The sequence below is a fragment of the Osmerus eperlanus genome, chromosome 5 (assembly GCF_963692335.1).
Source record: "Osmerus eperlanus chromosome 5, fOsmEpe2.1, whole genome shotgun sequence".
Taxonomy (NCBI): domain Eukaryota; kingdom Metazoa; phylum Chordata; class Actinopteri; order Osmeriformes; family Osmeridae; genus Osmerus; species Osmerus eperlanus.
The window spans coordinates 20242298-20269780 of record NC_085022.1 but is presented as its reverse complement, the minus strand read 5'-3'; the positions used below and the strand labels follow the sequence as shown (position 1 = coordinate 20269780).

The 27483-nt window shown below is 45.9% G+C and overlaps 1 protein-coding gene across 2 annotated transcripts; it reads left to right on the top strand.

Moving 5' to 3' along the window:
* Nucleotides 1-27483, top strand: LOC134021549 (tumor protein p53-inducible protein 11-like). Of its 2 annotated transcripts, none has more exons than XM_062462503.1 (7): nt 1-13; nt 17051-17190; nt 22586-22644; nt 22856-22904; nt 23370-23466; nt 24318-24419; nt 25027-27483. In XM_062462503.1, the coding sequence occupies exons 2-7, from the start codon at nt 17062-17064 to the stop codon at nt 25158-25160; spliced, it is 570 nt and encodes a 189-aa protein (XP_062318487.1). In that variant the 5' UTR covers nt 1-13; nt 17051-17061; the 3' UTR covers nt 25161-27483. The 2 variants fall into 2 exon arrangements, with proteins under 2 accessions (XP_062318487.1, XP_062318486.1); XM_062462502.1 differs by lacking the exon at nt 1-13 and adding an exon at nt 24-171.

Sequence of the window (27483 nt, the reverse complement as noted above, 5' to 3'; positions counted from 1 at the left end):
ACTTTTCATTACGGTAAGTGCGTACAACTGTAGGATTCTCTCGATTTCAAGACTGTTTGAGAACCTAAAGAGAACATCGTTGTGAATTGCATGTTCGCGTCTACCCACTCGTTTGTTACTGTCTACGAGTGAAAGAAAACTATCTGGATTGTCGCATTCCCGTAGCATATTGTAAGTAGGCTACCCACATACTTTTTTAGTGGGATTTTATTCTGTTCAGTCGTTCTTTGCGTTTCATTGTATTTCTCTTAATTAATAGATCCCTGCGTCTTAAGGCAGATGATTCCGTTCTGTTTCTTAAATGTCAGAATATTCAGAACAATAATAAGCGTTCAACAGCCATACTCTTAAAACATGTTTTGAACAGCTGCTACAGCCAGCCTACTGTGTCGGAATTTATGACGAACATGTGGAATTATTTAACGTTATCAACAAAATAACTTCAAAGACAAACAATGCTATAATTTATGTATTTATGATCAAATACTGCCTATAAAGGCTGACTGTAGCAGCAAGACTCAGAATGACAGTTGCTTGTGGTCAATTTCTTGTGAAATCTTTTTACACTTCTCAATCATCATGTCATTAATAAGTGTTGGTTCGTTTTACTACAGTTATTAGTGGTTTCACAAGAAAATCGACATGTGCTCACCCACTACTTTGGTCAGACATTCACTTCATGCGTAACATGAGCCATAAACAAGCAGAAACGTGACAATGAAACATGTTTTAGATTGATGCACTGGTAGCAACAATAGCCTATTTGAAGATTGCCATGCCATGAAAACGTTGTCTTTATTTTGCAATGAAGCCACGGAGAAAGTTATTTTTAGGTCTGCTGTAGTGTATTCTTTCAAGTCAATCTTCGATTTAAACTCCGCTACCATCAAACCGCTTTCAAAACAATGCTATGCCAGTCCTTAATTAAACCCGTAATACATTTGATGTAATAATTACACCTTCTTTTCCTCTTTTCGTCCTCCTACTGGCTGATTTTGTTTGTTAAACTTAATTTAATCAAAGTAGAATTAAGAACATAACACTGTCGTTGCTTCTTTTTATGTATGTATATATGTATGTATGTGTGTATGCGTGTATGGATGGATGGAGGGATTTAATATTTTCCCAACACTAACTCAACTGTTATGTAAAAGTTCCCCGAAGGACATAAATTAACGTTCTTTCCATTGCACTGCCTAAGGGCAGTGAGCCCTTTTCAGGAGAAATGGTCCATTGCCAGTTAGACATGTTATCATCCCTCCTGCAGATGGAGGAAAGGGTAGTGACGGGGTATGTGTGGTTCGTCCACCTCTGTATTCAGGAGTCCTAACTCTTTTTTTTGTGTGTTTTAACGGCCATGTAGTGAGCCAAGTCTAGCAGTGGTGGTTATTTATATTGTTTTCAAATTAAATGCTTGTTTGTTTATGCTAGTTGGACATCACTCCATTTGAAGGCCATTGAAATCACACCTGAAGGGTAGGGGGTGTCACCTCATGACCATGCATTGTCCCGGTCTGTAGAAGCGTGTTAATGCAGTGCGGTTGACATTTCAGTGAACATGGCTTCATCCCTGTGGGGACTCAGTGTAGCCTACTATTAGCATAGGAAATCGTTGCAGAATCTTGCCTGTCTGTATTGCACAAATATGTGTTTTCCCTCAACTGAATCTTTTCTCCACTGATTCGTGTGTTTGCAAAGGTTTCAGCCCATAGTTCATGTATGTTTGCTAGGAATTATGAGCCAATAGGGATTTCTCTCAGCTAAGGCCATATTTGACCGTATTTCATCATGTAAACAAAGGCAGAAGAAGGTACTTGCTAAATGGTCAACTTGGCAGCTGAAAACATTCTAGCTGCTTTTTGTCTGAAACAAATGTTATGTCGAAGACAGAGCTTTGGGACATGTTTAATTTTCCTGCAAGCAACCCTGCAAATGGTTTTGCCCTCTTCGTTTGTGTTTCCCATAATTAAAACATAATAACTACAGCAGCACTTTACTCTAATCATACACTGATCAGGAGTCAGCATGACACATGGGCACTGTGTGGGGGGGGCTCTAATTAGCGAAGGAAGAGGAAGTATGGAGGTGAGATGGAGGAGAGGTAGAGAAATGATATGTTCTATGTGCTTCCATGGCGATGATGTGCGTGGGGTGGACGAAGAGGGGTGGTGGTCATGGCTCTTGTCACAGCAGCGGGCGCAGGGTTTGTGTCAGCGTCAGGGTCCGTGTAGCGTCAGGGGCCGTGTAGCGTCAGGGTCCGTGTAGCGTCAGGGTCCGTGTAGCGTCAGGGTCCGTGTTAGCGTCAGGGTCCGTGTAGCTTCAGGGTCCGTGTAGCGTCAGGGCAGTACTTCTCCTGCTCCTCTCTCACCTCGTTGTGCAAGATTAACAAGGCCAACGTTGATTGCTGCTCGACGTTTCTTAACCCTCGTGCTGCCTTCGGGTCACATGACCCAAAGGTTCATAACGAATCATCATTGTGTTTACCCAATTTTACCCAATACAAAACCAAATAAAAATACTTTTCTTTTAACCTTCGCAATGTGGGGGGTCTGAGACAGCCCGACGGTTAAAAGAAAATGCTTCACTTTGTTTTTGTATGCGGTAAAGTAGTGATTCCCCCCCCCTCCCCTCCCCCCCACTCTCACTGCAAGCTGCGTGGCACAACCAGATGGTGACCCCCTTCTCTGGATTTATCCCCTTTGCGACTCGCTCACTCACTTTCCTTTCACCGGGCACTGCAGAAAGCCTCCTGTTTCTGAAAAGTACACAGAAAACGATGTAAAATGTCCTGTGTTTGCGGTTATGTTAATTGGTATTTTCACTTTGATTTGAGCGGTGTAATTGTAGAATTACATAACAGCATTGTGTTTGGGTTCATGTACTGCGGTCTAGGCATGGCATGAAGACTGGACAGAAGCCAACTTCTCGTTTTACTTCTAGACCTGTCTTAGCCTACGGCTTTTGTGTCTGAAACAACCGTGGTAGAGTGAGGTTGGTTTCCTGGGAATGGCTGTGAGCACAATAAGCCTCTCTTTCTTTGGGCCTTGTTTCCTGACATTCCGCCTTCTTTGTGAGGAGGATGTGGAGGAGGTCATTCATTTTTCATCCTTGCTGACGCTGGGCTCGAACCTGCAGGTTGCTAATTCTAATCTTGGAATTTTCCAACCATTTCCTCTGTTAGAGTATGAGGAAAAACATTTAGAATGCTTGCTGTAGGAGAATCCTTTAAAAGGTTTCATATACATCGGTCTAGTTAATGCTTGTTGACTCATATTATCATCAATCTTTAAGTTACTGTTCTATTAACAGTGGGAACAGACCTTGACTCTCTTGGTCAAGAACCGTCTTGACAAGATAAAGGGTGGGGAAGACATTATTCTTGGCACCTTCCTCTCAAATCTCCTTGATATCCTGTCTGTTGTACTAGCAGGAGTAGCCATGGGCCTTGATAGAGACGCTGACTATACTGAATGCTTACAGCAGATGTGCCTCTGTCTGTGGACTTCTCATGGACAAGATTTAGAGGAAGCAAGCCGCTTGGTGATTCTATGATATTGCTTTTGTACCGTGGTGCTGATGGACCAGCTACCCCCAACTGTGATCGCTAGTGAACACGGAAAAACATTTGTCCCTCCCGGGAGTACAGCAAGAGCTGTGAAAGATTGCGAGAGTATAAAGTTTACATCGAGTCTGCAGCCCCCCCAACCCCCCCGCTGTATGCTGTGTTCATACCAATCGCAAAGCGAATTATTCACATGAATGAGCGTGTTTGCATTGACTTTACATGAAATCTCGCCGCGCCAATAATTAGCTTCGTGTTTAGTGTGAACGCAGCATTAGACGCTCCATCCAGGTGCCCACCAAAATGGATTCTTCGATCTTCAGAAAGCCTTGCTGTTTTTCTTTTAATGTGTCGTCTTTAAGGCAAACTCTAAATTACATGTTTTGACACACGTCATCCACAGATATTATTTGGAGCAATTGTTTCACAATTGAGACAACGTTAACTGGGGTTAGGTGCTAGGCGTGGATCCCACAACATAATCCAAGCATGCAATATATCTCAATGTCATTACAGGCTTCTGTAATGTCTCTCTGTCTCCTTCTCTGAACCTTCAATAGGGTACAACACTGCACAAGGCACGTCTATGTATGGTAAAAGGGCACAGTCATTGAATCTTTTATTTACAGACTCTGAAATCAGGGAGGGGTAGTGTTGGTGTGGCATTCGGGCCACTCACTGTTTCCTGACAGTGTGAAGGGAGCAGTTGCTTGGAATCAGTCTGTGCCTTTGGACTGTGTGTGTGTGTGTGTGTGTGTGTGTGTGTGTGTGTTTTATGACGTGGTGTCACATTTCCCTCTGGCCTTTTAGACAAAGCACCCTTTCACGTCTTGGTGCTCGCACATGAATCTATGCCAGACAGTCCCCCCTCTCTGGGGTTGTGTCTGAAGCACATTTCGAAGTTGAAAGTGTTGTGGTGTTGTATAGCTTCCTAACAACTTGACTTAGAAGTTTGTTAAACGAAATAATAATATAAATAAATAAATCCAGTATAGTATTGCCACACTATTTGTCTGCTGACGGTCACAAGACAACAACTTTATCTCTCTGTCAACTTCCAGTCACCACGGAGATATCACCTTGGAGGCTGTTACAGTAGTACACAACCACAGTTCCGGCACACTGTCACCTTCCCTCATTTGCTCACTCACTAATTTCATTAACACAGCAAAGGAAATCCCCCTGGAAGACCTCAGTTTTGCTCTGTCAACGCAGAGCCGACCATAGAGCGGTCATCGTTCATCAGGACATCTTTTTCTTAGATGTTCGGTATTATTATTAATGGTTTTTGGTGAAGGGCTCTTTTGTGGGATTATTTATTTTTGGTCGACATGGAGGTGCTCTAATTACTTCCTAAAAGGTACAGGGGGTATAAAAGAAAAACTTAAACAAACGCAGATGACTTGTACTTTTAATATTCGAGAAGTCAGAGAATACTGAAATACTGAAAAGACATAAACAAAACATGTTTTATCACTAATGTATACCTTTTCTTTCCCTCCCTTTTGTGTGTGTGTGTGTGTGTGTGGGCGGGGGGGGGGGGTTGACTGAAGCAGAATATGCAGATTCTCCCTCCATGCAATCTATTTAGTTGATCATTTTCTTTTGCAAAGATGGCAATCTGAATACCAAATATTTTTCTGTGCCAAAGTCTGTCATGCTTTGCTCCTTTTCATGCCTGGATACCAGGTAAGGCTACGCTATGGCTAAATGAATACATAAACATGACACTGTACATTCGCTGACACATTCAATGGTTTGACCAGATTTGGGCATGTTCTGTCCCGGAATGCAGAATTTAATCACTTCCTGTAATCTACATGGTGAGTAATCATGTGGATGTGATGCTGTAAAAGTGATGGCCCTGTTCCTGTGACTGGAGGAACTGGTGACCCCTGGTCCAGAAAACCACCCTTTTCTTTGGTGCCTGGGCACGGTGCAGTGTAAGTTGTGCTCGCAGTTGACGCATTGCTGCCTTGCCCTGGCATGTGGCATAACCTGCCTACTGAGCTGTAATCCTGACGAACAACAGACAACTGAATGTTATTCATCATTGGATTTTAACTCAAATGGATTAAGTCAAATGTTTGATGCTAAAGGGAACATATTGTGCCACCTGTGAATGTAGACATTATGTAAATGCATGTTGCTGACGCACGATCATCAGACGTTGACGTTTTTTGATTTGCATTCAGAGTATTAAGTTATTCATGTTGTTAAATGTGAGCACTTTAAAGTAACCAATAATGACAGCTGTGAAAATATGTGGGGATGAATGCAAATGTAACCAAATGAGATGGCCACCTGCTGAGCCTAAATGATTGCATGGTGACACTTAAATCAGGCGAGGACAACCCTGCAACCCAGATATGTCAGAACGCTAGTTTGTGTTGTGCAAAAGCTAAGTGTGTTTGCGTGGGCCTACATGTACTTTCTGGTTTAACTCTGTGCATGTCAGGTGTTTGTACAACTGTACAAGTTGGTTGGGATTCAGCATGGCTGCTCTCAGCACCGTCAGGGAAAATCCCTCTTCTTCCTGTGGTGATTTTACTGCCTGCTAGTTGTGGCGGTAGCTCTGTACAAATCAGCAGTAGATATCCGCCTCTCAATAATCCAAAACTCTGGAGCCGTTTTTATATTGGGTATGCTCCACAAGTGTCTTTGTTAATAAAATGCTTGGCTGCCAAAAGCTATTCTAAGGTTCAGAGCTTGGTTACTGACTCATGTTTTCTGATTAGGGAAATATCCTAATAAAAACCCTGAAGCCTGTTAATGCTGCTCAATTACTCCCATGCTTTGTCCATTTCCATTGATAGCAGACATAAACTGCTTTTATGTCTTAATTGTTTGGATGTTCAGGGCAGATTCCAATCCCTAGATGGTTAGGTGTGGCCTATGTGTGCTGTGCTTGAAATTGAATTAACTTTAATATGCTTTGATTTATGGCTTTTTGAGGGGTGATTGCAGTGTGCATTCCTCTGTGTGTTTCTGTGTGTCTGTCTGTCTTATCTGTCTGAGTGTGCATCCAATATCCACTCCATGGACACTTCATGGCAAGACAGACAATGTCTTCATGATTGGGTCTGTACCTAGGTGTGTGTGTGTGTGTGTGTGTGTGTGTGTTGATTGTAATTTGTTTCTGTGTAAACTGTCAAGTCCCCTGCAGGCAGTATTGTTCTGTGAGAACCTGAATAGCAGGAATCCCCTGTGGAGGGCAATGCCCCAGACACACGGTGGTATGGCAGGACACCTTGCTCACAGACATACCACGGTAAATGTCCATGTGAGTTCCTAGTCCAAGTAGACCACCCCCGTATACCCAAACAAATGGACTCTCCCATGTTTGATGTTCAGGGGTCTCAGATATTTGAAAACTGGAACAATTTCCCTCACACATTTTATTTCTCTCTAACATACAGTACACACACACACACACACACAGACAAATGGACTCTTAGCCACCTCCACAGCCATCAACTATAGCCTCAAAGACAAACAAGTCATTATTTTTCCCACTGAATGAGAGGGGGATAATTAGGCCACATATGCATTTCTCCTGTTATTTCTACTGTGCTGGTGGCCTATTGAAAGAGATTTTGCTACCATGGCACCAGGCTCTCTTGGTTGTCTTTGGCTTCCTAGTCGGGTAGCGGAGCATCTGTGTGGAGCGGGTCCCTCAGATCAAAGGGCTGATTCACAGACTCTCACTCTGATATACACACATTCAGACACACTGAGGAAAAAGTTTGTAGTTTCTGTGAAAAGCAAAGTGAAATCCCTTTAACAGAGTTGATCTCAGTAGCATTGGCTATTCTGGTAGTCTAGCAAGGATTCGCAAGCGGTCGAAGGACTAACAGGAAGCACGAAACCTAAGACAACCACACACATGCTAAACAATGGCATTTATATCATTGTGTAAGTGTCTGGTGTAATAGTCTAATGTAGTCTTTAACGCGAGAGAACGGGGTTCTGTAATCTCCGTCATTACACAAGTGTGCTTTCTATTGCTTCTCTGTCCTCTTCTCACTTATTGTAATTTGCTGTCCTCACCAGTAAAACGCACAGCGACGAACAAGCCGATTTCCAGAGCGTTATAAAACTACAAAGACGAGCTTGTGTGACACGTATGCTTTTTGGTGTGTGTGGTATATACGCTCTGTCTGATAATGGAAAGGAAACCATTTAGCCTAATCAACGGCTCAACCACTGCCTTGGTGCGGAAGGAGCAACAACAGTCGGAACTGTCCCCGCGGCTGCCGCTCAAAACCAATAAAGGAAAGAGCCTAAAGGGAGATGGAGAGTAGTCAGTTGGAAGGTATCTGAATCTGAGGTAAAGGAATGGTATCTGTGCTAGACTGGAACTGGGAAAAGTGAGAGACAGCTCACATGCCAGACCCTAAATTACTAGCTATAAGAACAGCAGTGGGCAATAAAATCCTGATTTTATCGCTCTCTTAATGGGTTTTGCACCACACAAGTATTCAGCGTTTGGTATTATACTCAGAGGGGGCTGTGATATTGAGCGTATGGCCTACATGCTATGCTATTTACATAACCTGCCCCTTCTCCATGTTGATTTGCGTTCTTGAGAAAGAGAGCATCGAAAAAACGATGAACGAAAAATTAAAATCTGCCACTCAATTTTTTGCCTGGAATGTTCTCTTCATCCTCTCACCCCTGGGGCAACACCAGTAGTATGAGTTCATCTGATGTTAGGAATGATTAAATTACCAGAGAGACTCATCCTTGTTTCATGACCAGATTAAGGAGAGATGGTTCAGTCCATGGTGCAATGACTACAGGTAATAGCAAGCGGGACCCGTAGACATATAAATCTAAATTGTTTTGATTGTAGAGGCAGATCATTTGGGACTTGAGCATAACAGAGAAGCAAACAGGGAAGGCAGACATAATTGTTTAGTGTGTGTGCCTGACTTTTATAAGACAATGTATCCTGTTCATTAAGATGCACTCCATGACGCAAGCCCTCAATCGAACGATGTCCGTCATCAGCCAGGTTGCCTAGCAACCAGGTAGAACATGAGTGAACAGTAGAGATGGTGTTTGGGAGGGCCCAGGTTGTCGATGGGATCGTTGTAACACTGGTTGCCATATAAACATACATGCATATACTGTAGACGCATACACACAGAACATACATACAGACACACATTTAGAAGGCCAAAACTTTATTGAGAAGGACTTGAAGTACAAAGACCTGGATTCATTCAAAAGTTGTGTAACATGGTTACGATTTCATGTACACTAGTTTTTTGTTGTTGTTGCCAATTGAACATGAAACATCTTAACAGGATTAGCTTCTCGCAGTGGAGAGATGAGATGCTTTTGATGCCGTTTGCTCTTCTGGAACCTCAGAAGAACCTGGGGTTCTCCAGACCATGTGCTGTGGTTTCCTCAAGAAGCTGTAGCTCCTAACCTGTGCTCTACTCTTAACCAAGGGTCCCCTCTGGTGAGGGTGGGCCATCTGCCTGACCCGCCCAGTCACTCACTCACATGGAAGAAACAGACTGGCAGAGGCTCCTCAGTGGCTCCCGCTTGTCTTGTCTACCTGCCTATCATCAAAAAAAGACAAAGCCTTTTAATATCGGAAGTACAGGAACATAAGAGTGATTTTAAGGTGTTGTTCTCTCTGCCAGCTCCTGCTTGGTAGCCTGCAACAATTTCATTACTGTTAATAAGTGCTTTGATACAGCATGTTATCTACCCTATGCGAGTGATTTCTCAGAGTTTCTTCTGAGAAATGCATTAAGTTACAGCAGTGTGACCTCACCCACTCTCTCCCTTTGCCGCTGGCGGTCTCTGGATAATCATTTGAAAACAACCATTAGGGTTGCAGTGTCTTGTATTGCGTGTGTGTGTGTATGATTGATTTGTGTGCGGGTGTATTGGGATGGATTTTTTCTCTGTTTTTTTTTCTTTGTTCCCGCGTGCTAGAAGACTGCATCACATGGAAAACAGACTGCAGGACACATGTTTGCCTTCACGTGTGCTAGTGTTTACAATGTGGCACACATTGCTAGCAGTATAGTGAGTGAAATACTGCCTGGTTTGATTACATTTACATTTAGTCATTTAGCAGACGCTTTTATCCAGAGCGACTTACAGTAAGTACAGGGACATTCTCCCCGAGGCAAGTAGGGTGAAGTGCCTTGCCCAAGGACACAACGTCATTTGGCACGACCGGGAATCGAACCAGCGACCTTCTGATTACTAGCCTGATTCTCTAACCACTCAGCCACCTGACTCCCTCACCTCCGCTCCTGATTAGGAGTAGAGGTGAGCACTCGGGGAACACTGTAGAGAGCTCCTCATTGGTCCAAAGTACTCTTTCAGTCACGGTTTAGAGTTACAACCAGTGGTGCCTTAATGGTGCTTCAACGTAGGTATAGGGTTAGTTGCAGTACTTTAGCACGTATAGGATCCACTCAGGATCCACTCAATAGACCTGTAGCATACTATACAGTGAGACCTTCACTACAGCACGTTGTGGATTGGGAGCAAACAAGGTTTAGAAAGTTTAGTCTGTTATCTCAACTCATTAAGCCAGCATTATAAGGTCCATGAATTATCCTCGGCCAACTGTGTTCCTTGGCAACAAGCAGTTAACATCTGGCATTTCCAGCAACCTGTGACTCCACTTAATCCACCACGATAAGTTGCTATGCAGCGGCACTGTGTGTGTGTGTGTTCTGGAAGCTGTTGGACGCCGCCATGTTTGCTTCTTCTCAGCATTCATTTAGGAATAGGACAAAGCTGAAGGTGAGCGAGATGAAAAAGAGAGATAGTTGTACATGAGGAGCGTACAATTTGAGGCCATGCTGAATCCTTGTAACTGGAAACATGTTCCTTTTCTTTCCGGTATCGCCCTCCGAGTCTCATAAATTCACTGAACTACACAAGGGTTATTCGATTAGATGGTGTATTTACCGTGAGCCACATTGACAAATGGTCCATGCAGCACTTAAAATGAGCACAGTCCATTTGCGCCTGTTTAAAACTTGCTCTGAGTCTGGCATTAGTTCCCCAGTAGAGAGGGAGACATTGTGCTCTGTAGAACCTCAACGCCGCCTCAAGCCGTTGCTATTGTTTAGGTATTGGTAAAAGGTGGCCTCTCGTCTGCTCTTAGTGGCTGAGTGCTGGTTCAGCCCCAGGAGCTGCCGGTGTTTTCCTCTGGTGAGATGATTCACCTCCCAGCAGAGTGTCAGCTCTGCTTTACCTCAAGTCGGCCCCTGCAGCTCCTGCGCACACAACTGTATTCCCATTCCTAGCACGCTACCAACAGCATGATGCCACTATTAGCACCCCACTGCTAGCATGCTGCTAAGAGCGTGCGAATGCTAGCACGCTACTTAAAAGCAAGTGTGCTACTAATAACACACCAGTATCAACAGCACATCACTGCTAGCACGCTGCTAATCACACGCCACTGCTAGCATGCCACTGCTAGCATGATACATATAGAAAGAAGGCTACTAAAAGCAGGGCACTGATAGCATGCCATTAATAGCACACCACTGATAGCATGCCCAAGGGGCATAGCAGCCACACAGCGGGTGACTTAGCTCCTTAGCTGCCCCCCTTCAGAGCAGGGGCAGACCCCATCACAACTAGTGTGATAGAGACAGTGACAGCTGGGTATAATCTATATAACCTAGCTGAAGTGGGGATGGGGGGGAGGGAGGGCGGAAGATTGGTATGGAGGGGAGAGCAGGTAGGAGATGGGAAGGTGGAGAGAAGGAGGGAGGGAAGAAGGGAGGGGTGGTTCCTGTCTCTCCCACCAGGGAGACCCAGCTGTGTTCTCCAAACGCACACACACAAATACCCGTCAATCTCCCTAAGCCCATCTGACAGCCCTTGAAATTATGTCGGTAAATGACTGGATGTGGAAGCCCGCAACACTCGCCGCTAGACACGCTAGAGCACTCCAAACTCTTGTTTACTGGAGTCTGTCAAAAGCAGCTTGTCCCATGTGGAGCCCTAGCACCTCTGTTTTCTCTGCCCTCTCCCCAACGCCAGCCTGTTTCCACTGCATCAGTGGAAAGAGAGAGGGGGGGAAAGAGAGGTTCCTCTGCCAGGAACCTTGGGGTTACCATGGACGACGAGCTCTCCCTCACAGCCCACATTGCTGGGTCTGGATTGCTGGTGCAGTCTCCCGGTCGTGTAGATTCACCCTCTACAACATCCGGAAGATCAGGAGATACCTGTCTGAGCACTCCACCCAGCTGCTAGTCCAAGCACTTGTCCTCTCCAAGTTGGACTATTGCAACTCGCAGCTCGCTGGTCTCCCAGCATGTGCAACCCGCCCTCTTCAGAGGATTCAGAACGCAGCGGCCCGTCTGGTCTACAATCTACCCAGACGCTCCCATGTTACCCCGCTCCTCATCTCTCTCCACTGGCTACCTATCATGGCCTGTATCAGATTCAAGACCCTGGTACTGACCTTCCGAGCAGTGAACGGGACTGCACCCGTCTACATAAAGTCTCTCCTGCAGCCTTACACCCCCACCCGTCACCTACGGTCTTCTTCAGACAACCGCCTGGTGGTCCCACCGCTCAAGACCGCCCGGTCCCAACACAAGCTCTTCTCCTGTCTGGCCCCCCAGTGGTGGAATCAACTCCCCACCTCCATCAGAGACACTGACTGTCTCTCCACCTTCAAGAAAAGGCTCAAGATGCACTTGTTCCGGGAGTACAACGGTACTTAGGAATGGTTCGCTTGACCCGATGTTAGTTTCCTCAAGGATCACAATGACTCTTGCTTAGAGACTTGTTGCTCTTGTGGTTAGTGGTAACTGATTTAAAATGTTTGTACTCGCTGTGATATATTGTTTTTATTATTGTTGGTTGTTTTTTCCACAAGTACACTTGCACTTATAGCGGTTCATGTTGTTTAATTGTAACTTGTTTAACTACATGCTCTTATGGTTCTTCCCTTTGGCACTTACTTTGGTTGTTCACAATGTGTGCTTCATGTTTTGGCTACTCGCAATGTTTTTGTGGCTATCTTGTTGTTATGATCAGTGACCTATGCACTTTGTAAAGCTCTCTCTTGGAAGTCGCTTTGGATAAAAGCGTCTGCTAAATGAATAAATGTAAATGTAAGAGGGATGGAGAGAGGAACAGAGGGAGAGATCCAGGGACGTGGATGGTGATTATTCCAGCAGAGCGCAGGAGTGGGAGACTTCCTATTGTCAGCACCTCCTCCCTCAAATAAAACCAGCACACCTCCTCTAGGCACCTGCGGATCGTGTCAGCCAGTACCTGTTTTACCTTGAACATCAGGCTGGTGAACAGCTCCGTCACTGTGGTGTGAGAGGCCTAACGCCTGTGACGATGCATAAAGGGGCTCCTGGAGAGCAGGCCGCAGACACGGTGGACTGATGTACACCTCCGCACATGCTCAGTGCGAGTACTGCACTCGTTCTTTGATTCGGTTCCGCCGCAGAACTAGAACTTAGGAAGTAGGCCGTCGTCAGGGAATTGTGGGTACTGACGTCTCTGAGGACCACGGAGTGTCAGGTGGCTGAGCGGTGAGGGAATCGGGCTAGTAATCCGAAGGTTGCCAGTTCGATTCCTGGCCGTGTCAAATGACGTTGTGTCCTTGGGCAAGGCACTTCACCCTACTTGCCTCGGGGGGAATGTCCCTGTACTTACTGTAAGTCGCTCTGGATAAAAGCGTCAGCGTCTTGTTGCAGTTTCATCCAAGTCTTCCATCTTCCTTTGTTTACCCGGTAACAAAGGAAGACTTTGTTTCACTTGATACAGGGATTAGAAGAAAGGCTGTTGTTTCCTTTGAGCCCTTCTTCATATTGACACCAGTGTTATCCGTGTTGCTGTTCTAAGATTGAGCTTCATCCTCCTTCTTGAAGTGAGCTCTCTCCCCTGTTCCTTAATTAATATTCATGTGTTCAAAGTCTGATTGTTTATCTGGACCTCTGGGAGGAAAATGCATTGACTCTCCACCAAGACATGTTTAATGATCTAGGATGGGTGGGGGCAGGAGGAGGGGGGGGCTGATGGGAGTGGGGTGGGGAGAACATTGTCTCTCGTCCAAATCCATAGATGAATTTGCCGTTCAGCTTGAGCCTGATGAGTGTGTTGTTGTCGTCATCATACAAGCCCTTGAGCCAGAGAGAAAGCAGTCCTCCCTCAAGCACTGTGAAAAGGCTGTATTTCAACTACCGGGTGGAATCTTGAAAGGTTTTCAACATTACTTAGAGCCAGCGGAGATAAGATATGCCTTGGATTGGGTCTCAGATCGATAGATGTAGTTAGGTTTTATTGGAGATAGACTGGGAGCTTTTGTTTTATGACTTCTCTATGCTTTAGTTTAAATGGAAATATGATAATGGTGCCATCATTAGATTACAGGATTGCAATCCATTTATTCTAAGAACAGATCCGTGCTCAGACTGATGGAATGTCTTCTGCAGGAGTGAAATAGGGTAGACTGTCTCCGTTCAGTCACGTAAAGAGAGCGGTGAATAGGAGAGCGTCTGTAATTCGCTCTTTTACGGCAACAGCTCTAGCAGCAGTCGTGTCTGCTTCCACAGGGATCATTAACATCAAACTTATGCTTCATGGAACTTGGGGTCCAATTGCTTTTTTTTTTTGGCTAACCCAACTTCTATGTTGATACTGTTGCGTCATTTGAATTAATTAAAAATAATGAATTCATCGTTCAATAACAAACAGTCTTTGCTCTAGTCCTGCTCAGCCTGGCTGGAACAGTTGGGGCTGGCAGGTGTTATGCAAGTTCAGCTTCTGGAACAAACATTCCCCCTCTCTGCCCTCTCTGGAAAAGGGAACTCGCAGTGCCTTAAGAGAATGCTGCTGGTATAATGCCATGTTTTAGTTCTTCATTCTAACTCTGCTCCTCAACTCCCTCTTAGACCCACCCGCAGAGCTTATTCTAGAACCCTGGATCAGTTGTGAGGAGAGTTGTGCCATCTCAAACCCGTCTTCGTCATCAGAGATCGACATGTTCAGACACCACCGTTGAAGCATCACTTCTGACGGCAAGGAGTACAGCATGGCCCCCTGAAAAAATACCTCCTCGTTAAAGCTGGTTTCAATGATAGAGAGGAGGCACACCATTGGCCGTTGCTAGGTAACTGCATCAGCATTACACAGGCGAGTCAAGGAGGGCTGACTTGAGATGCAGGGAAATTATCGAAGGGGTGCGAAGTAAGGGCAGCGGGGCCAGAACTTATTGATGTTTGACACGAGCGAGGAGGCACGCATTCTTTGGTGCTTTTTCACTGGGGGTCATGGGGGTGGCACCAGTCACCTGTGCAGACAAAATCCAACCTAGCATGCTGTGGGACTCAGATAATGGCTCAGAATGCCATTACTGGAGTGTGGCTTCAGACATATGAGCTTTTAGTGCCTTCGGTCAATGTGCAGATACTTCTGCTCCACTGATAGAAGCCTAATAGTCCTTTAGATGAAAGGGGCCATAGATGATTGGCTTCCTGTACTTTCTGTTCCCGGTATGAGGGCTGGTTCTGAGACTAATTTATTACTGTAGGTCTGGTCGTAAACATCCCTTGCGCAGAGAGCAGAGGACTTTGTGTATCTGTGGATGAGGCAGGATGTTTGAAGAGGATCTTCAATAATGCCGTGCAACAGATTGGATTCTTCTGAGGTTAGGATCAGCGACTGTGAATCCCAGAGCTCCTTCTCTGGACACTCTCTTCTCCTTCTGTGGTGCTTTTTGCTCGTCTGTTGGTGCCATCATCCGTGTAGGTAAACCTCATGGGTCAAAGGCTTTTCATGAGATGAAGTCACATGGTATGTGACCTATGCTGACGCAATGTATGCTGGCCCTAGCCTATTTACAAAGGAATGTGTAGGAGCCTGTGTTTCATGTACACATACAGGCACCGGTTCAGTGAGGTAGTTCCTGCCTAGTTTTGAACTCGATTCATCAGCTCCTGTCTGTTGTGTTTTTTCCGTTTCACTGTGTCAAGACCAGCACCAGGAAACACCCAGCTCGTGTCTCACTAAATCAGCGCATACAGGTTAGCCCAACCCAGGTAGATAACAACCTTTTCAGTGATCCCTTTTTCCTCTCTCTCACACTCACACACACTCACACACACACACACACACACACACACACACACACACACACACACACACACTATGGTTATTTTTCTCTGTTGACCTTCATAAATGGTAACTTTGTTCTTCTCGCTGGGTTGATACTCTCTCTTCAGGAAGACATGAGGCACCTTGTTCTTACCCACTATGCCTTGCCTGTTGCCTTTTTGTCCTGCATCTCTTATAATTTCTTGTGAACCATTTGTTTTCCTCATCTCACTGAGGACCATTCATTGAATCTTGTTATGAAATCGTTCATTGTTTCGTTTTTTGACCTTCAAATGTTATCCATTTTTGGTTAGGGTTAGGACTCTATGCAGGACTCTAAACTGCATTACCATTTGCGACAATCATGTTCCCTGGCATTCATAGTCCACAAGACGCTGTCCAAGTGCAGGAACTAGTGAGGTTGTGTGTAGGTGCTGTGTTCTGGGCCATTCAGGGTTGAGTGGTGATCTGAGTCACTTTCCCTTCAGACCCAGTGAACTGTGTTGTGTATCTGATGTCAGTCCGTTCCTCGGCTGTCTGTTCCAACCTGCCTCACATCTGTCCTGTGACCTAAGAAGCTGCGAGGAGTCCAGGTTTCCCTTTTACAGCCTATGAATAAAACACAAACCGTCAACGGAAACTTTCTGTCCAACACGGTACAGTCCGGGATGTCAGTCTAGCTATATGAAGAAGCACAACGCTGATTCAATCAAATCGAGTGGGCAGTGTCAGCAGAAAGGAGTGGTGCAGGCGTCAGTGCCTGAAATGCGGGCGCCGGGCAGACTGTGGGCACACCCTTGTGGCGTGTTAAGCTCTCACACCTGGGTACTGCATTTAGGGCACTGTAACCAAATCTGCTGATGGTGGAACCTGATCGATTTGTTAGCCCCACTGTCTCCAGCGAGAGAAGACAGCTCTCCTTACACTAGTCTCCACATGGTGTGTTTGTGTGTGTATGTGTTTGCAGTGTGTGTATCTAGGTGTGTGTGTGTGTGTTTGCATGATGTTTGTGTGTTCTGTGTGCCTGAGGTACCTACTGTGTGCACACATCATACGTAGGAGATATCTGAGTAGGCACCTGTTACTGTTAGCATGCCAGGTTGTCTGGCACCAGGACAGGAGAGGGCCATGTCATTAGCTTGGCCTGGATCAGCATCCTACATCTCTTTAAACACAAGACACATAATGCACTTGACCAACATTGGCCTTTCAGTTTGAAGACAAAGTATTTTACAGGGCCAAAAATAATTACTATCTGGCGTGTCTGTTCGCTGTGCTGAAGGAAACATTTGTCAGCTCCACTTCACTGCAGTTTGCACTGATCAAAGGTTTCCATGGTAGCTCTCTGACAACCCCCCCCCCCCCTCCTTCCAGGATTTCAGACCATGTCTTGCAAACCCCACCCTCCTCTGATGAAGAAGCACAGTCAGACAGACCTGGTGAGCCGGCTCAAGACCCGCAAGATCCTGGGCGTGGGCGGAGAAGATGACGATGGAGAGGTGCACAGATCAAAGGTCAGCAGCTCTCTCTTTCCTCTTTCCCCTCCCTCTCTGTCCTCCCTCTCACTCCTCTTCTCTCGCCTTCCCTTTTTCTCCTCTCCTGCCCTTTCTCTCTCCTCCCTCTCTCCTTCCCTATAGGTCTTCCCTAACTCTCCTCTCTCTCTCTCTCTCTCCCACCCTCCCTCTCTCCCACCCTCCCTCTCTCCCACCCTCCCTCTCTCCCACCCTCCCTCTCTCCCACCCTCCCTCTCTCCCACCCTCCCTCTCTCCCACCCTCCCTCTCTCCCACCCTCTCTCTCTCCCACCCTCCCTCTCTCCCACCCTCCCTCTCTCTCTGTGTTGATGTATCCTGTGTCAAACCTTGCCATGGACACCCTGCTGTGATAACTAGACCTGAGCTCTACAATGGCGTCATTCATTAGCAGGCTGATTCTCCTGACAATCAGTATCGGCTGTTAATTGCCCTATTATTCTCAGCGAGCTCTGGTGCTGACACCCTCAACCGCACTCCAGCGAGCCATGAATCTCCTTATCACAAAGAGCAGCTCCGCTGTGAAAGTGCTGCTCGGAGGCCATGCTCCCTGCTAGGGGTGGGAATCTTTTGGTACCCCACGATTCGATTCAAATGGATTCTTGGTGTCACAAATCGATAAAAATCGATTCAAGATTTTGTGCGTTTTTTTTTTTTTTTTTTTTTTTTTTTTAATATATATATAAAGAAAATTACATTACACTACTCCCTGCATCTCTCATGCTCCGCCAAGCTGCCGCACAAACCGCCCTACACACTACCCTACACACTGCCACTCTGCACACAGGCATGCTTGAGTCTGACATGGGACACTTGGACTCCTTTGACATACAGCAGACCCACACCTGCATGTGCACGTTCCAACAGTGACACACGTTTGGTTTTATCTCCATCTCATCGCTCGCACGCTCATTAGAAATGGAACAGCCTTTATCTTGCGTCACAATGAGGTAGACCGCACATGCAGAGTGGAGTCATCTTATCTGCTAAGATATCGAGTGGAGGGGAAGGGGAAGAGGGAAGGGGAAGAGGGAAGGGGGAGGGAGGGGAGGGAGGGAGGGGTCTAATGGGTAAGGCGGAGAGGAGAAGAGTGGACTCCATATGGGGAGGAGGTAAGGAAGGGCAGGCTTACTGGCTGCGGATGAAACAAAAGTCTTTCCTCCATCTTTCTCTCAGCCCTCCCCAGTGTTTATTTTCTCTCTTAATGTTTTAGCAGGAAGACAGACGCTCCAGACATCTGTCAGCCCGATCCAACAGTTTGCTCTCTGACTCGGAGTCTAAGCTCTCGGAGGCACAGGCTGGAGATTCGGAAACAGATACAGTCACTTGGCATGATGCAACAATAAGTTTCTCTGGCAGCATTATCTTTTCAGGACCACCTTGAGGCACAAATAACATGTTCTGGAATAAAATAACTTCCTAGTTTTTTCTTTGCGTTCCATACAAATCTTTTTTTTTTTTTTTTTTGTGGCTGTTGCTGCATTTCCCCAAACGTGTGTTTGATAAGGAGATATAAAGAGAGGAGAGAGAGAGAGGGAACAGGAGTTGGTCGGAGAGGGAAAGTTTTACGGGATCCCAATCTTCCATGTCAACAAAGTAGGGAAGTTGTTCCGCCTGTCGACTTCCTGCTTCCTTCCTGCCTCCACACAATCTATCCTGATGTTCCCTCGGGTGAGGAGGGGCGGGGAAGGCAGACCTTCCTGTGGGCCCCCATCCCTCCCCACGACACAGGCTACATGTGGACAGACGTGTGCCCTGTGTCCCTGGAGCCCTTCCACCACATGTGCCTCGCTCATCAACCGACCCAACCCATCAGTGGGGTCACGCGGGCTCGAGCCGTGGGATGGAGGAGTGAAGCGTGCCTTGATACGGCCATTAGCTTCCCACCACTTTGCTTGAGTCGAACAGTACATTAGCATTCTTGGTGCAGAGATGCACCAAAGATGGATCTTTCTGGCATCTGTCGGAATGATTGGACGGGAGTGTAGCTCTGTGGTTTTGACTGGAGAGGTGGTGAGTTCAAACCCATCTCCCAAATACCCCCAACCGTAAGTTACTTTGGACATGGCTCATTTTAAGTCAAGTCTGCAAAATGAACACATTATTAAGGCTAATGATCATGCCAGTCAGTAGGTCTCGTATTATCACAGGCTGACAGAAACCAGAGCTGGGAGGAGGTGCTCTGTGCATGCAGAGGATCATTCTTTACACCACACTTCTCTGGAAGCTTCTCTTTGTCTGCGGGCACGAGCGGCTGAATGACTGGCCGCTGGCGGCGAGGCTCCGGTAACGCCGCTCCTCACCACCCCATTGTGTGTTTCCTGCTCTTTCCTGTTTCTCCCCCTCCCTTCTTCCTTCCATCCCTCCCTTCTTCCTTCCATCCCTCCCTCCCTGCCAGCCTGGTGTCACGGCAGAGCCCTGCTTCCTGTTGAACATTTCTCATGTCAGTCATCGAGCCCCCCCGCCCCCCCTTTACTCAGACACTTAACTGTTCCTGTGAAAAAGAAAAAAAGAACCCCCCCCCCCCGAAACATTGCTGAGCATTATTCACCAGGTCACATGATCACAGTTGGTAGTGAGTCAGATGGCTGAGCGGTGAGGGAGTCGGGCTAATAATCTGAAGGTTGCCAGTTCGATTCCCAGCCGTGCCAAATGACGTTGTGTCCTTGGGCAAGGCACTTCACCCTACTTGGCTCGGGGGGAATGTCCCTGTACTTACTGTAAGTCGCTCTGGATAAGAGCGTCTGCTAAATGACTAAATGTAAATGTAGTGGCTAGATGGTGATTGATGCAGGAGAGAAGGCAAGGAAACGAAAGTCCCTGCAGTGGCCTCGTGTGACTACACTGGCTAGTATGAGGCCTGCTATGTGACTACAGACTAGGGTGTTGGGGAGTTCAAGTGGACTGTGCAAGCAGGTTCTAATCAAATTTGAACAGTGAAAACACAGACCCCTCAGACCCTCTCTTCATACTAATTCCTTTGCGTGCGTGTGCACGCACATTAGCGCGTTTGTGTGAGGCCCTATGGCTCACAGTGAGTCATCAGGCAGCTGTGAGTTGTGCGAGCACCTGTTAGGTGTTGCACCCGGTGCCGCCATGACGAGAGAGAGCTGGAGGGCGGGCGGAGGCCGTCTGGAAGACCACTTCTCTGATGTCTTAAGCCTCTAGCCAACCCAGGATGCTCAAGCTAAAGGTTAATGTCATTATGCAAACAAAGGCTCCGTCTTGACCTTATCCCCCCACTATCCTCACCACATGAGCAGTGGCTCATGGGGGAATCAGGTTTGCGTTCTGTCTGCCTGAGATTGATATTTCAAATGAGTCTAGATGTGGAGCCGCTGGGAGAAGGTGTTTCAGAGAGGGCTGGAGATGAGATTAGAATGAACTTGTTGGTGTAAAAGTCTGAGGACAGAGGAGGATGATGTCAATCCCTTGTTTGTTTTCTCTCTCATCTTGAGCTCATTCCTTTCATTGGAATGGAATCAGATGAATGAATTCCATATAGTATAATGGATCACTTATTTACACATCGCTTTAATGGAATGGAATGGTATTTTTCTATGTCTTGGTGTTGGACGTTGGGAGTGTCCTTACATCGATATGGAATCGATTCTTCTCTACACTCACCATGACATTTCACAGGCTTCTCTTGCAGAAAACCACTTTCCAAACGATTGTGACTTTGCTCCTCTGCCACAGGCAAAGAAAGGAATCTGCCAATTTATTGTTTGGGCTTAAAAGGCTTTGATATCTCTGAGGGAAATGTATTTCTTTTTAGAGGGCCTATTCATATGATTGTGCTGCATGGTTGTCAGGGCCGATAAAACCTAAGAGATATTGGATACTGAGATATCTAATGGAGAGAGCAGCACACAAATCGAACACACCAAACTGGGCTTCCACTCTCTCTTGTTGTATGTGCTCTCCACTCTAAAACAAACCGGTTCCGTTTTTACATAATTCCTTGTGTGGGTTTGTGTTTGTTTGTTTGTTTGTTTGATGTCTTCCTGCTGTCTTGGCGACAATAAATCTTCTTTGTCCAGCAGCCCAAATCAAATGGCGCATATCTGAAGCTCCGAGAACAGAAGCGTAGATCTATCCCAGGTACCCTAGCCGGCCGACAGAATTCAGACTCGTAGTAATCTTCTCACTATCTAACAATATAGTACAGCTAGATTTCACCAATGACGAGAAGGCTTTCTCAATTCATCGATGATTTGATCGCAACATGAATTGAGCTTTGTCATTCGTTGCTTTGCTGCCTCGACTGCCACTGCTTTGGAGGAAGCCCGAGGGAGCAAGTCATCTACAATGACATTATTCAACTATCTCAGCCATGTGATCAAATCAGAGCGTGGGGAGCACAGAAGTCTTCTCTTCATTTTCACAATAAAAGGAGAAAACAGGGGAGCTACGTTCAACCGTGATGAACTTGCTCCGGGGTTGAGCGCTCTCAGTTTGTCCTTTGCCGGCTTGGAGACGGTATTTGACTCACATCACCACTCCTGGCCTTGGTTACGCTGCCCTTGCAGGCAGTCTCTCTGTTACAGGTCCAGTCGGCCCGATTATTTCAGACTCTGAGCGAAAAGGGAAGAGCTAGTATGGGGCTGTTTACACACACACACACACACACAGAGAGAGAGAGAAGGTCATGTGAATATGTCAGTGTACCTTGGGGAAGGCACAGGAAATTGCCAGGCATCTAGCATTCCTCTAGACCAGGTCCTGTGCAGGTCATGCGCCACTTGACTATAAAGCCCACATGCAGTAATTAGTTTGATAAATATAACTGAATGTAAACATCTCAACAGTCATTGCTTTCACTGTCAGACCAGGCAGAGGTATCCCTCAAGCACCTCAAGGCCTGTTCTTTCTCTGTAGCACTGATGAGCGTGTGTTGTGGGGTGCTGTGATTAAAGCTAATTTAGCCTAAGTGAAATTTTCTGCTAAATATACTTTATTAATCCTTCCGTCACTGGAGGTGCTGGTGTGGTGTGGTGGCGAAAGGGGTGTCTGCTTTTTGTCCATCTGTGCGGGGTGATTAAGATGAGCACATGAAGGGGTCCTAATTAGAAAGCGTCTTAATCATTCTTCTTTGGCCACCAGAGCGAGAGAGAGAGAGAGAGCGAGAGAGAGCGAGCGAGAGGCCGTGGGCCGTGTCTGTTAATATGGACTGATCATAAGGTGTCGTGAATGAATGACACTGTCTGTCTGTTTTTATGACACTGTTGTAATCTAAACCTTGGAATTCATTGTCATTTTGCCTTCGAGAACTAGCTGTCCTACTCTTTCTGTCTGGTTTTCTCTCATTATCTCTCTCTGCCTCAACTCTCTCTTTCTTTCCCATTCACTCTCTATGTCTCTCTCTCTCTCTCTCAGATAAGTCAGATGCTGGGGAATGAAATCAAGTTTGCATTGCGAGAGCCTTTGGGTCTGAGGTGAGAAGACTGGTCTACTCTATAAACAGCAACTGTAACTGGAGCAAGGATTTTCCCATAAAATACGGATGAAGGAATAATTTGTCATCGTTATCCCTCCCCCATCTCTCTCTCTCTCTCTCTCTCTCTCTCTCTCTCTCTCTCTCTCTCTCTCTCTCTCTCTCTCTCTCTCTCTCTCTCTCTCTCTCTCTCTCTCCTTCCCTGGCTGCAGGGTGTGGATCCTCCTCTCAGCGGTGCTCTTCACCGTTATGGCCCTGATGGTAAGCACTACGGAGGTGCCTGCACGCATGATATCCTGTGTAGTGAAGACAGTCCAGCCATTTACAACTTCTATTTTTAGACCATGACCAGAATCCCAATGTCACCATCGCATCGCCACGTTTCTGGGGGCTCTCCCAGAGTCGGACTGTACAAAGACAGAGAAAAGCCTCTTTCAAGATGTGAGGGATGCAGTGTTCCTCGAGGAAACGTTCCTCCCGACAGTGTAATACAGTACAGTCTATCCTCTCCTGAAGTCTCTGTAGAACACGGAGGAGGAACAGTTCAGTCATTGTCTGGTTCTGCTGTGTGTGTCCGTGTGGGAGCGCAGGCCTGGCTAACAGGACGAGGTTGTCTTCTTGTGCTCAGTGCTGACAGCATCCGCTCTGTGTTTTGAAGGACTGGAGACATTGCGAAGGACAGAGAGGTTTGTTGTTGTGTGAACATGGTGCTGCTCCCCCTTACAGGCCCTGGTCTTCCCCAACCAACTGTACGAGGTGACGTTTGAGGAGGAGTTGTCCACTACCAACATCTCCATCCGCCTCTATGGGGGCGCACTGCTCAGTGAGTGGCACACTAACACACACACACACACACACACACACACTACACTTGACTTGCTGTAAACATTTTAATCAAGGATAGGAATAGGAGGAAGGACAATGGAGAATCAAACAAACATGGTAAGCGCGTATGTGTGCGCACTCATGCTTATGAGGGCTTGCAAGTGGGAGAGAAGGACAATCTCTCTAGATGAAAATGCTCTATGCTCCACTCTAATTTAATTACACATTACATTGATATTTTTCTGCCATCAGTGTCAGACAATAGATGCTCGCAAGAGCCGCTTGTAATTATTGCCTCTCCATCCTACTTATTCCTGCCAAAAAATTCCCAAAGGGAACTATTATTTTATAAGGCCAATGCAACAAAAAGACCTGGCCTGCCTCTCTGAGTTTGAGATGAGAGGAAGGGAGAAGGAAGAGGGCTGTACTGCCTTCATTCGTTTCATTTGATATAGACGTTGAAAACGCAAAATGACGTTGTGTCCTTGGGCAAGGCACTTCACCCTACTTGCCTCGGGGGGAATGTCCCTGTACTTACTGTAAGTCGCTCTGGATAAGAGCGTCTGCTAAATGACTAAAGGTAAATATGGAGGATGGCCCCATTCCTCTCTGTTATTATTGTGCTACTTTAACCAAACAACCCTAATGTCACCGCAGATCAACACTAGACGGCTGTTCTGACACTGGCCTCCAATTCCTGATGACTACGTTTTCAAAATCGGCTATCGGTTATTTCCACAGAGCCGGCCTCGTGTGTCGGCGAAAGATTGAAAATGCGTCTAAAAATAGAAGTCCTTCACCTCTCAGCCTGTCACATGTCCCTCTGACCTCTGCCCTCTGCTCCTCCAGGTCTGTCCCTCATCTTGTGGAACGGGCTCTACACTGCCGAGAAGGTTATCATGCAGTGGACTCTACTGAGCGAGGCCTGCTACTTTGCCATCCAGTTTCTAGGTGAGCTGACGTTGTGACAGACGGGGTGAGACTTCAAGGCTGTCAAGACTGCCTTTCAAAATTGCAGTGCCACTTTTGAAAACGTTGAATGATCAGGATACTGAGGGGTGTGGGGGTACTAGGGAGGAGGGGGGGGGGGGGGGTGGGGGGGGGGGGTCCTCTCAGGATATAGGGGAGTCAGGTGGCTAAGCGGTTATGGAATTGGGCTAGTAATCCGAAGGTTGCTAGTTCGATTCCCGGCCGTGCCAAATTACGTTGTGTCCTTGGGCAAGGCACTTCACCCTACTTGCCTCGGGGGGAATGTCCCTGTACTTACTGTAAGTCGCTCTGGATAAGAGCATCTGTTAAATGACGAAAGATAAATGTAAGAGTCCTCTGCACTTACAGGCAGTGCATGCACCAACACTGCCCTCTAGTGGTCAATGTATAAAATCACACATTTCATTCCATTCTGGTAGTGAGCAGTTTTCTTTGCAGTTAAACAGTTAAACATCAATGCCTTAATTATAAATGTAACCAGAATTAGCTACAAACATATGCATGTATCCACCCTGCAGTGGATCAAAGGTGAGATCCAAAACTATCCAAAACTTTACTGTGGTTACAGTGACATCCATCACCCTGGTGGAGATAGGCTCCTTGCCCAACGCTGCCATCCTCCTCCTCCTCAGTCGCCTGCTCTTCCTGGTGGTCACCCTGGCCTACTACTACCACCTGGGCCGCCGAAACAAGAAGATCTGAACCCCTGCCCACAAGCCGGGGCCAGGGAGGGGCCAGCTGCTCACAGGGAGTGGGGAGGGAGTGGGTCAGAGTTGGATGTCACTGTTGCAGGGCTTGGTGCATGTACGTGTCTGTGTATGCACCCAGCCCTAACCCCCACCGGACCTAGCCGTTAGTCCCCCTTACATCAAACAACAAGAGGGAGCCTAAGTCTCACATCCTAGGCTCTACGGAGATGAGAAATGGCTTTGTTGTGGAAGTGAACTGAATTTTTATTGGACAGAAATTGGGTCGCTCGCTCGCTTTTGATGGCAGTTGGAGGGTTAGTGTTGATAGGATGTGTAGTAAGGTTGTCCCTGTAGCTCCTAGTCACATGACTTGATATGTACAGAGTAATTTGAAACACTATCTCGTGTTATGTACAGTAATTTGAGTCGTTTTCTTTCTGATTCAGTATTCAGTGTGATCTGTTTTGTAAAATTGCATTTAAATAGGATCGACTTGTCATATATGTGGACCAGGATCAACACTTTTCTTTTGGTTTTGCTCAATGTTATGGTGTTGGTGATGTTTTTTTTCTTGTGCACTAAAGTGAAGCCTGAATATCTGTGCTCTCACGCATGTATCTCTCTCAGTTCTCCAGTTAATAGCAGAATTTGAGGTTACAGACTCGATAGCCATGAGAAAGGCTTCAGCTATGCCTTTTATGGAAAATGTGTCGACGAAAAACATATTACTGATAGCGAGCTCACACTCTGAAGCACAGAAGGAAACCTTAGTCAGGGATTACAAACGTTTGTATTCTTTATGGGGTTTTCACCAAAGTTATGGGTCATGGTGACATGTTATTTTTGTTCAAATACGCAGATGTGGTCATATGTAATTTGGGGAATGTGTGTCTATTTAACAATGCCAATAGAGAATATGTTCTGTCCTACTTTCTAAAAGCACACATGACCTTTTTGTGAGGCATGTTTTTTGCCTGCAAGGCCCTAACATCGTAAATTATTTATGCTCTTGATATGTAAACTTATTTTGTGACACGGAGGACGTGAGTTTAGAGCAGAGGACGCCTGTATAGCTGAGTTGTCGACAGTAATGTAGCAGGCCGTCAACACATCTGTAGCCTTGCCTTAAAACATCTATAAAGGACAACCAACAAGGAGCAGCACCATCTTGATACATATTGTATGTAAATAAAAGTGTATTTCAAGCTATTTGATGTTCTTTTGAACAGAACAGGGAACGTGACGCATCCATCACTGTCAATGTTTTTCAAAAGTTAATGTCAGTTTTTATTGAACAGTTTTGTCCCAAAAATATTCCGTTTAATTGATTTGACATTTTGTGTGTCTTGTTAATCGACATATTTGGAAATGGAATGCATGATGGTTCCTTTTTGCACAAACATTTATTGTAGCATTATTTAGTAGCTGTTTTCTCACAGAAACAAGTATGTGTTCTCATTATGGTGTAAAAGCAGAGATATAGCAAGAATCTTCTACGGCCGAGCTTGTGGCATCACTTCAGAAGAGCTCCACAGAGAACACCAGCTCAGTGTGCTCCATATTGTTGTAAATGACCATGTTCATGCCTCTGTGAGTAGGGAGTGGTCCCAGGTTCTGCCCGGCTGTGGTTTTGTGGTTCCACGAGTCCAGTACTGGAGGCAGATGTTGTCCTTCCTCACGGTGTGTGTTCAGTACAGATAGGAGATGGGAAGCATGGGTGAGGTCTCTGATGCACGCATAAAGTAGTGATTATCCTTTTGCAGTGTTTAATTAGCCTCAGCTCTCCTGATTGGCTGCGTCCCGGTCTACTACTCTGCCCTAACAGGGATTGTAATTATGGACCTAACAAAAAAAAACGAACCAAAAAATCTGCCTCATGAAACGTTCAAGATGATTGAGGAGTTTTATTTTAAGATAGGAGGGTTGCAGCTCACTCGTATGATGGTCTCGTGGTCTACTGTCTAAGGTTTGACTCAGAAAACTGTAGACTGTATCTGGCAAATGCATGAAATGGATAAATAAATAAATACAAAACACTGACTAAACATATACAACCTATAAGTATTAGACTGCGGACTAAGAATTGAAATGTAATGATTGCCCTTGAATATTCACTGAAATCATTGATATTAAAGAACTGTCATTGTTGTAATTCACAGTGATGAGAAACCCACCCTAGATACATCCTCTTCTAAACCATATTCACAAGAGCTCAATTTCATCAAGTATGTATTTCAAGCTGTTCGAAAAAGTTAGTATATTTGTATAAGAGTTACTATATTGTTCTGGACCTTTAGTGTTTAGCTTGAAATAAAGAATACATTGTTGTTTTGGAA

What these genes read in the sequence shown, in the direction of transcription:
- LOC134021549 (XM_062462503.1), top strand. Translation starts at nt 17,062, where the DNA reads ATGTCTTGCAAACCCCACCCTCCTCTGATGAAGAAGCACAGTCAGACA. An exon ending in GAGAGGTGCACAGATCAAAG is followed by an intron (nt 17,191 to 22,585) that starts GTCAGCAGCTCT and finishes TCTCTCTCTCAG; the next exon opens with ATAAGTCAGATGCTGGGGAA. An exon ending in CTATGGGGGCGCACTGCTCA is followed by an intron (nt 23,467 to 24,317) that starts GTGAGTGGCACA and finishes CTGCTCCTCCAG; the next exon opens with GTCTGTCCCTCATCTTGTGG.